The 10740-nt window shown below is 43.1% G+C and overlaps 1 protein-coding gene across 15 annotated transcripts in view; it reads left to right on the top strand.

Moving 5' to 3' along the window:
* The window catches only part of TMEM44 (transmembrane protein 44), a 35209-nt gene extending 25163 nt beyond the window's left edge, over nt 1-10046 (top strand). For 7 of the 15 annotated variants that reach the window (XM_073231881.1, XM_073231876.1, XM_037024109.2 and 4 more), the window contains 4 exons: nt 2936-2968; nt 5507-6671; nt 9052-9172; nt 9270-10046. In XM_073231881.1, coding sequence (XP_073087982.1) covers nt 2936-2957 — 22 coding nt within the window. In that variant the 3' untranslated portion in view covers nt 2958-2968; nt 5507-6671; nt 9052-9172; nt 9270-10046. Of the gene's footprint in view, nt 1-2935; nt 2969-5414; nt 6755-9051; nt 9173-9269 lie in introns of those variants that run through there. The other 8 variants (XM_073231883.1, XM_073231879.1, XM_037024110.2 and 5 more) reach the window with 5 other exon arrangements.
* The last annotated feature ends 694 nt before the right edge of the window (nt 10047-10740 follow it).

A 10740-nucleotide genomic window follows, 5' to 3' on the forward strand; every position in this document is an offset into this window, starting at 1 on the left:
CTATATTTGATCTCCTTGTGACTGGAGTTCAGAGGTGCTTACTTCCAACCCCTGCTGCCCAGTGTTTGAATACACATGGCTTCTCTGCCTTGGCCCTTTAGTTCCAACCTTGGGATGTCTCTGACATGAAGCTAACAAAGGAAACCAACCCACTGTGGGTCAGAGCTCTTCTTTTGCTGATACAGTTCATGATGAGCCTGTTCAGACCTGAACGGAGAGAGGTTTCAGTAGTTAAACTACCCAGAGCCACAATAATAGGGGGAACATCTGCCGCAAAAGCCCTGCTCTGCATACAGCAGTTCATGGCCTGGGAAGTATTTTCCCATCTCACGTTCCATTTCCTCATAGCAGCTGAGGAAGGAAGAGCAGCTCTGGGAGTTCAGGCAGTTAGAGAGGAGGAAGGAAAGCATGCGGGGGTGAAACCGTGGTTGGTCTGCAGCAAATGGTATAGACCTGCCTAATTAACTAACTAAAAGAAAGAGAAAGAATGACATTTTGAATTATACAGTGTAATTTTTAGAAGTCTGTAGGTATCAGATCAAACGGAAATCTACTTAATGAGTCTAGGGGAGAACTGTAGCTGGTGTGTATTGGACCAGTCTTAAAGATTTGTAATCAGAACAAACAACTTTATAATTAGCCCTGAGTGCAACACCATCTCACCTTCTCAGCCCTGGGAGAAGTCATTTCTCCCTAATGTAAAATGAGGGAGTGGGATATATGGTCTCTGAGTGCCCATCCAGCTCCCATAATTAAAATATATTCCTGGAAAGTGACCCTTTTCCCTCAATGGCTAAGACACACATCAGCATCTTAAGGAACAAGGAAAAGTTGCCACATGCCCTGTAGATGGGTTATAGGATGCTTCTTAAGAACAATTTCAGAAACATGAAAAAGATGTGCTTTTAGAGATAAGCTGAATTGAAATACTACACGCTGTGTTTCACAGCAGTGATGGAATCATGATCCTAAAGACAATTGAAGGATTTGTGGAAATTCTCATATATGTTGAAGGAGAAACGCCATTTGCACAATTTGGTTTGTCTTTTTGTATATGTGTGTTTGTGTGTCAGAGGGCTTTTCAATAGCTGTTCATAGAGACCCTCTTGGGGATAGAATTATGGGTGATCTTTATTTTGTTTGAAACTTTTCTATATTAAAATGAAGACATGGAAAAATGGAAAAAAATACCATAACATTTATTTATTTTTACTTTGGGGGAGGTGGGAAGAGACTTCATTACAAAGATTTGGGTTAATTGTACTCCTTAAGCACATTACGATTGGTTTGAAACTAACTTAAAAAGAAATCCTGACTACTACCTCCACTAGAGGGCACTCTTCTTAAATTTTAGACTGGTACTGAAGATTTGGAAAGGAAGATTCAGGGTTTCATTTCAATCCAGTTGTGGGACTCTAAATCTGTTTATTTGGTTGGTTGCTTGGTGTTCAATAAACCTTATGATTTGGAGTAATTTCAGATTTACAGCCAGGTTGCAAAGGTAGTACAGAGAGTTCCTGTATGCCTTTACCCAATTTCCCCTAGTGCTAAGCACCTCACAACAATGCCACATGCCAACACTGAAAAACTAATGTTTGTACATTACTGTTAACTCAACCAGACCTTATTTGGATTTCATCAGTTTTTTCACCGATGTTCTCATGTTCCAGGATACAATACAGTGTATCAAGTTGCATTTAGTACTTTTAAAAACAAAACACTTCACTGTGGTAACAACAGATTACGGTTTCTGTTTTGCATGAATATCTATATTATCTAAAGAGAAGTTACAGTTAACATTTTTTTCTTGTATCTCACTTTATTTTCATTTGTAAAACCTATTTAACTTTATCAACACCTTTATTGTCATCAACATTTCTGTCCTTTGCAGTGAGTGTAGAACCATCATTTTTAGTAATTTTACATCTTCTTCAATTAACCTTTTTTGTTTATGTTCCCCCACCAGGATATCATTAAAAGATATGGAATTATGATTAATCTTGTTAGGTATAATAATGGCATTGTGCTTAGGACTTAAAAAACAAGTCTTCATCTATGAGATACATACTAAGGAATTTACAGATGATATTATTTACTTTAAAATAGAAGAATTGGGAAGCTAGAGCAAATAAAACAGGGTGTATCTATAGGTACTTATTAGAGTCTTCTTTTACTCTGTGTGTGATTGAAACTCTTAATTGAAAAGTTGCTTAAAATGGAAATTTAAAAGAATTGAACAATAGAAGCTTTATTTTAATGTGACAAAAACACCAAATCCTGTGGACTGTTCATATAGGCAGCTGTTCAGTTTAACAGACACACACAGATCAACGTAACAGATATCTGTAGATTCATAGCTCTGTGACAGAAACAAACATCTCCTACGCACTGCATGAGGTGCCAGAGGAATAAGCGTTGCCCTTCTGGAGGAACAAGGGTTGCCCTTCAAGATCCTGAGTCAGACATAGTTGAGTCTTGGGGTGGCACCAGCCGTGCAATACAGGCTGATTAAAAATTAATCTTGACTGGTAGCAAATAGCCCATATTTTCAACGTGGGGATTTTATTTGCATCTCTCTCTCTTAGTTATATGGGTTTGAGTTGACTCCTCTTAACCATGTGGTTAACAAATGGAAGATTTATTATTATTATTATGTCTAGTACTAATTTCTAATAATTTAAAAATCACCATAGATTATGTAAGTTTTCCAAGAACCTTCATAATTACCACAATTATCCTACTGATCATTTAACTAAGTAGCTGCTAGAAGCTGTTGCCTTTCTGCTTGCTGAAGTCTGCTGTTCATCTGCCCCCAGACTGTCAGGGAGGCCTGCCTCCTGGCGACTGAGCAAGTGGGCTGGCTCTGAGCTCTGCTCTGCTCCATAATAGTTCCAAATCTATCCAACGCTTTTTTCTATCTCTTTTTATTCTACAGCAGAAGTATTGGGAAGCCCTAAACTCGGAGCAGGTATGGACAATCATGCTCTCTACTCCAAAAGGGACTTCCCGTGCCTTGATTTCAGTTCCTGTTTCTCATAGCCCCCCATGGATGGCTGGGCCCATGCCAAATTCCTTTAGAATGTGAAAAAGAGAGGCAAGTCTATGGATCAGAAAATCTTTTGAACTCTCAGTTCACAGTTCTTTCTGCTTTGCCCAGAACATCTGGTAGGGACTCAGAGAATATATAACCCAAGGAAGAAACATGGTTTAGAACAATGGTCTATGAACAAGCAGAACACCTGCAGGTTACTAATGGTAGAGGCACTGGGAGCGGCTGCTGTAGCTGCGATAAACATTGCCCCACACTGTCATTCTGAGACCTTGGGCAGCTGCCTGCTGTCTCCATGCTACCCTTACCTCCAAGGGACAGATAAGCAGATGTTTTATGGCAACCACATGTGCCTGTTGCCTCCCAAGATTGTTTCTGATAAGAAAGTAGATCATCTTTTGCACAAACTCTCTTTATGTCTGGATTCCAGCAATGTTTTTATTACTTAAAATGAAGTTTTAAAACACATTATTCTGGGGATTCAGGGGAAAGAGATTTAAGATATTTTCAAAGGCTTAACCCACTTCAAAGAGTACACTTGATCAAAGGCTATTTCTTTTTGCCGGCAGCTGAATTGGCCAGTAGTAGCAAGAATAACTCTTAAGCCATTTCAGGAGTTGGAACAGTAGTTCTGAAACCTCAGAGCGAATAAGAATCACCCTAGGAACTTGTTAAAATGCCAAACCTTAGGACCCAGCTCACAGATAGGGCCTAGGGTGGAACCCTGGTGTCAGCCTTTTTAGTGAGCACCCTGGGCACTTCTGGGAGGCTGGTCCAGAGCACACCCTGCAAACAGTTATCTAGAACACAGACCTCAGCTTCAAAACAGCATTCTTCAAAACACATCTGTCCATCTTCAGAAAACAGGACAGGTGCCTATTGCCACTGCTAGGCAATTGGGCCTTAGAGGCTGAGGGGACAGGGAGCTCTTTTACTTGGGATCTTTGATAATGTCAGGAAGGAATTTGCTTAGAGGGTATCCCCCTCCCCTCCAAGTCTGCAACCACAAGTAAATGAGAAGTAACCACTGAAAGTGGCTGGCATAACCCCACAGGTACAGGGAGCTGAGTGATACCAACATCAGCTTAGTCTCTGGCCTGCAGGATTACCAGGGATGAGGTGGTCTTTCAAATGATGGTGTTTTTAAGCTCCAGATAGTAGAATTCAGTTTAGTTATCAGTAAACACCAGTGGAACTGGGCATCTTTCTTTCTGTTCAAAATGAAGCCACAATTTGTATTTTATAATTGGCACAGTGTGAGCATTTATCATTGGCAGTGGCTCAGGAAGCCTTGAAGACCTTATTCAGGATCTCTAAGGACTGGACTGTTTGATTCAGCTTAACTTTGAGCAGCTGGTAGAGCATTTTTCTTGGAGTGCATGTCCATGCCTGGTGCTGTTTTCTTGCCCAAATAGATTATCTTGCTTGGGCTGACACATTTTTTTGCTCTGTTGTTTCCTGGGTGTTCGTGACTCAGAATCATCGGTCATAGAAACTCAGAAATGAAAGAGATCATACTATCTAGTTGCTGATCCAACATCCCAACTTATCACAGGGAAAAATCGAGGCCCAAAGGAGGAGAACCAAGTTAGTGACTTGAGACCAAACCTTGCTTGCCAGTGTGGCTGGAATCAACTAAAGATTATCTTGCTCTTGGCCCATATGCAAAGCTTCCTTTTTCATCCATCATATTAGAATAGGAGGACTGTCAAACAGCTTCATCAGTACTTCGGTGACCAACTTCTTTTTAACCTTTTAGTTCTACCCTGGCAAATTTCAATATCCCGTACTTATGTGAATCAGAATGATGAAATATTTGCTGTCAGTGACCACCACTCTGAATTAAGTTTTGAGACAGTATTTGGTTTTTACAAATCTTCTGAGACTCAAGACTCAAGTTGAGAGGAAACACCATGGTGGGGTGGGGGCAAGCGCAGAGTAGTGTCCTGCTCTTAAGAAGCTTGCCGTCCACCTGAGAGGAAAAGGTGGTGCCCAGAGAAAGGACAGGTTTGTCACTCAGCTGCAAACAAGTGGTATGAGTGCTCAATGGGCAAAACAGTCATATAGACTTCCTGGAAGAGGTGGTATTTATTTGGGCCATAAAGAATGAGTTGAGTTTGTTCCATCATTTCCAGGAATGAGTTAGGCCTGGAGGTGGGAATTCTCAGGATAAAAGGAACCTGAATCAATTTCACTTGAGTGAAGACAGGGAAAAAGAGGGTGGGAAGGGAAGTGGGACCCGACTGTTCAGGGTGGTTGTCCATAAGTTCCTTGATTTAAAGTTATATTTGTCCTGTTAGGTCCCAGAAACACAAGCCTAGTTAACCTGTCTTTATCTGTTTCTCCTTGTCTGTCCCTGGATCAGAGAACCAGGACTGGAGCTGTCCCTTGGGTGGAGGATTATAAGAGATGGGAAGTGTCTGTTCCACCAAGATGCTGTCTGTTTTTTCTCCATAGTGGGACCCTGAAGATGTAAACCTTGAAGGGAACAAAGACAACGTGGAGTTGCTCAGATCCCAGGTGCACAGGTGCTCTATGAGGCCAATGGACTTGACCTCTGATGAGTAATACCTTCTGAAGCCAGCCTATCACAGTTCTGAGCCCAAGGTCAAGTACTTGTCAGGAACTGAACAGGGATCAACCTCCAATAACACCCGTGGCAGAAATCTAGGCATCTGCAGAGGCTGCCTGTGAAAGTGAAGAACCAGGAGCTGTTACTGCGCTTGGCTGGTCTGCATAATGGCTCAGAATGGAGTTAAAGCTTTGGGTCCTATGAACAGACCTGGACATGCCTAGAGGTTTTTCTGAAGATTATAAGTTTGACCACTCTTATTTTGAAACTTAAACCTTCATGTAATGGACATTGGACTCTCTTTTTCCTTTCCCTTTAGATCCAGCCGTACTCTGAATATCTGCAGAGTGCCACAAAAAAGTCCATCTAACAAATAGTTGTATGTTTGGATCTCAGAAGAGCCCCATTCTGCAAGACCTGGTTAAGTCCAGGAGATGAGAGGGGTGGGCCCATGTGCTTGGGGTCTGGGACACAATCACTGATGGGACCTGCCTCCTGCCCTCCAGTCACCCACTTGAGTTTCCTGCTGGAAGTTAGAAATAGGACTGCTGGATCAATCAAGTATTTGTGAGATCACTTGTACTGCAAAGGCAAGCCAAGCAAACTGCTCTAGGAACCAGGACATATGCCAACCTGGCAATGTTTGTACTCGGGCAGGGTTTGCAGGTGAATGGGACTGTCTGCTTCAGGAGGTAACTGAAAGCAAGAGACATGGCAGGAAGTGTTAAATTCAAAAATAGCAATCCCATTTTAGGATTATTTTGACACTATGATCATGGGAGAGGGGCAGGGTGGGAGAAACACTGGAGTAGATAAATCCTGATGGAGTGAACTATAACATCTCATTGTGAAGCAGAAATGTGTCTGAATCCCAAGACAGCCACAGAAGTTGGCCACAAAGGGAACTGAGACAAATGCTAAGAAATAGAGCTCTGTTCCTGGATGGACCCTGGCAGCCTGTGTGACTCAGCTGCAGCTGCCCAGTGTCTCCTAATGGATAGTGCAAGTCCCTGCAGCATGAAGCATGGGGTCGGTCCCTCAGGGAAACAGGTTAGTTTCACAGATCTCTGCAGAGATCTTAATCCCATGTGATCCCTGAGCCAGAAATGAACTAAAAGCCCCTATTTATCCAACTGCTTTGATCTCTGGGTGTCTTGCAATGGAGTTTGGTAAAGTCAGTTTTGCTTTATGATCTTGACCACTGAGGCTATACAGAAGATGAAGATTTGAACTGGGGTGGGGATGTGGGGGATGGGAGAGCATTCCAGCAGATTAAACCATCCAGAGGATTGGAAGCAGGGAAGGTTGGAATCTACTGAAGGAAGGAGGAATCTCATGTGGCCCAAATGGGTGGTGTGGTATAAGGTTGAAGAGGCTAGAAAGGAGCCAGACTGTGGAGGCCAGGGAGTTGGTACTTAATTTGGTGGCCATGGAAGATTCCAGAGTAGGAAGGTGACTGGCATGCCTCAAGCAGGCCACAGCTGATTGGTGAGTTCTTCATCCCTTTGGCCACAATTTTTCAGGTAGCAGAAATGTGCACATGGATACTATATGAACATGGGGAACATGTTTAATCTGGTTAACCTCAGGGCAAGAGGAGGGCTCATCTTTAGAAAGGCAGAAGGCATGGGGATAGGATAATCTCTCTGGAGTTTGCCTTAAGCACGTCTCCCCTCTCTCAAGGGGAGGCTGGCTCTTGCTCCCTGGCGCACCAGAAATTCTTTGGATTCTGATGGAAATGTCCATTCACCCAAGACTATCAAATGATCTTTGAATAACAGGAACTACTTGAGCTCCAGAGCCCATCATTCCAGCCTCTTCCTTCATAAACCAGTTCCTAACATTGTGGTGCAAGTTTGTCTTAATGCTGGCTCTCATGTCTCTTCATCCAGAGTGACTATTTAACTGAGAATTTTGGAAACAAAAGTTTGGCCTCATTGTTCAATGAACATCTGCCTCTTATGCAAAGCTCTGGGACTTGAGCCTTTGTGAAGAGGTGCCAACCAAACTGCCTTTCTCCTAGTAGGAGTGTCCCTGCCCCAGGCCTCCGTTACAGCTTCATCCCTAGCAGTTAGACCAGGAAGATAATGGGAATCACTTGCCCTGAAGACTCAGGGAGCAGTACAAGGAGTTACCTACAGGGTGGGGGAGGGCAGGGAGAAGCTGGGAAACAAACTGCAGTCATTCTGCCCACTCATCTGGAGATGAGAGATAACGTAAATACAGTCTCAGCTGGCTGCCTATTATCAGCAGGGCTCTGAGCATGTTATTTAACCTTTGGGAACTCCTGAGGTAAACTGAGAATACCTATCTAGAAAGCTTGTGAAGAATAACTGAATTAATATATATGAAATGCATAACACAATAACCTGACTCAAAGTACACACTGAAGAGGGATAAGTTTCCTTCTTCCCAATACTTCCTAGCCACATAAGCGCTGCAAAGCAGTTAGTGACCAAAGGACTTCAGAGGTCTGAATCCCCTTGACAACTCCAGTAAGTGATTATCTAGACGCTGCTTAAGTTCCTCTGAAAAAAAAAATCCACCTATGTTATCCCCCAAATAAGTCTATAGTATAGAGCTCTGATCACTTATCTTAAAACCCTAGCTAGATCCTGAAGAACCAATCCTGATCTCCCACCAGTACTTTAGTATGATTTTTGAACATCATCTCTCATCACTCACCTCATGTTTACTACAATAGGGTATGAGCTCCTACAGAGTAAGGAGAGGCACTGGACCCAGGAACATGGTGGGGCTCCAGCTCCCAGGTCTGATTCTGAGTGATATTTGTCATTTCCTTTTCTGGGTCACAGTTTATTCATTTGTAAAGTGAAAGGCCAAATTTTCTTTCCTTTTTTCCCATTTATGAATATGCCAGTGAATTTTTGTTTCCCACAGAAGACTGACATAAACTGCCAAGAGACATATTAGACAAATTTCACATATATTTAAAAAATAAGTTTCATTATATAATTAAATAGACCTCATGTTTGGATTTTACTATCCATTTAAAATAAAATTTGCCTTTTATGACAAACCCAGTCTTTACTGTTATGTAGATTCCTTCCAGTACTGAAAACCAAAATCTGTTAACAACTTTGTTTCCAACTTGGACATTCTGGTCATTTCATTCACTTTATTAATGCCGAGAGCCTCTCTTATTGACTGTTTATTTAAGCCTCATGCTTGCTAAACCTCTCATATTGAATAATATATAAAAGATATTTTCCCCAGTGCAGGAAAAACAATTTATCAATCATTAAGGAAAAGAAGGACAGAGATGTTTTAGGAGTGTCTCAAGACTAACTTTGAAACACTTCCTAGATCCTCTCCCCTTTTTCTGTGCCTTCTTGATCATCTGCCACATTTTATGGCTATGTGGACATTGCTCTATTCTTGTCGACTTGTTTTTTCCTCTTAAATTCAGGTCCATGCTTTGGCAGGGGAGAGACTACCTTAAGCCAACCCAAGATTTGATAGAAGCTGAAGATCTGAAGAAGTTTTAAGAACGTGAGTGTGTGGCACTATCCCAAAAGTCATCCCATCAGGTGAGAGGGACGGTTTTACGGAAGAGAGAGAAAAAAATGCTAAATCAAATGATTTAGGGAACAACTGATTTACTTTTTCTTTACCAAACTCTTACAGCCAAACAAGGCACCAGGCATCCAGGACTGTTTCTTGGAGGGGCCGATGCTTCATTCTACAGAACGTTTAATGCCTTCAGATTAACTTCAAGTTAACTTGGTCTGTCTCTTGGAGAACTCAGCGTACCTTCCCCATTCCGTTGGAAAATTTCCACAGCTGCCGGTATTGGCAGCAGAGGGCCGGATCTTGTCTTCCTGGTCCTCGTGGTCTGTAACGATGATTGCTGCGGGGCTTAATCCCTATCCGGGGTCGGAGGCAACTGCCCCCTCTTCAACATGCTTTGGGTTCACCTACGACCTCTTGATGGGGCAGTAAGTAGTCTCCTCGAATTGCGAAGGGGTTTGGAGGCACCGTCAGAATTGAGTCCTGGTTTGCGACGACCTGACCTCTTTCTCGGAAAAGCTGCCACACGCGCGAGCCCTAGCGGGGGTGGGGGAGGCATTTAACCACTGCCCGAGGACTTCCGGTAAGAGAGGAAACGTGAGATTGGCGCGTGCGCACTACGGAGCTGCCGCCTCGCGAATCTCACGAGTGCAGCGCCGCCGCGGCCGCGCGCGCTGCCCCTCGGGAGTTCCTGGCTTGGCGCAGGCGCCCCCGCGGCTGGAGGACTATCTGGAGCAGCTTCTCGTGTACGTTGCGCGGCGCTGATTTTTAAGGGGATAATTCCAATGTTATTTTACTGTTCTTAACGTATATTGAATCGGCTGAACATCCTTTATATGGTGTATTGCAAATCATTCTCTGTGTTTAAATACATTTTATGGTTTTTGAAGTAAAGATGGTACAGGAATATGATTTTTTTTTTTTTAAGAATCAGATTGTACCAAAAGAGCCCTGCTCTTCCTTGTGCCCCCAACAGCCCTGTTCTGAGGAAGTCAGGTTTGTTTTTTTGAGGCGACCAATTTTAACTGGCTTGTTCTAGTAGTCTTCTCCATTAGGTGTGATTTCAAACATACTACCTAACTATAAAGTTCTAAGATTATACCTTTTTTCTCAGAAATGGATTATCTGCAGTTCCAGTTAGAACAGGCTAACGAGGCACAGTAGCTAGGCCAGCGCCTGGTGTCCTGAGACCCGGGTAGGGGAACTGTGTTCAGACCTATCCGCATCCTGCAGGTTGTGGTGGAATCCTTCACGCCGGGCCCCTTTGGCCGCACCGTTACTCCTAAACTAGCTTCCAGCCTGTTAGTCCAGCCGGACCCAACTCACGTCTTTCCCCAGGGCAGCCTCGCAAGTTCTAACTCCTATGTTCTGGACTTGACCTTTCCCTTTATCCTTTTCCCTCTCTTCCTGCAGGTGTCTTAGTTTAGCACTTGGAGCATCTCCAGTGCAAGGCTGAGGGATTTTCTAAACCCACGGCCGGGCCTGGGAATCTTCAACACACTCATACGATTCTGTTACTAATGAAATGATCCAGGACCACTCTTTGAGAAATTACTTAAGGAAATTACTTTAAAAACTGGTTTACTTG

Source organism: Manis javanica, chromosome 3 (assembly GCF_040802235.1).
Source record: "Manis javanica isolate MJ-LG chromosome 3, MJ_LKY, whole genome shotgun sequence".
Lineage (NCBI taxonomy): Eukaryota > Metazoa > Chordata > Mammalia > Pholidota > Manidae > Manis > Manis javanica.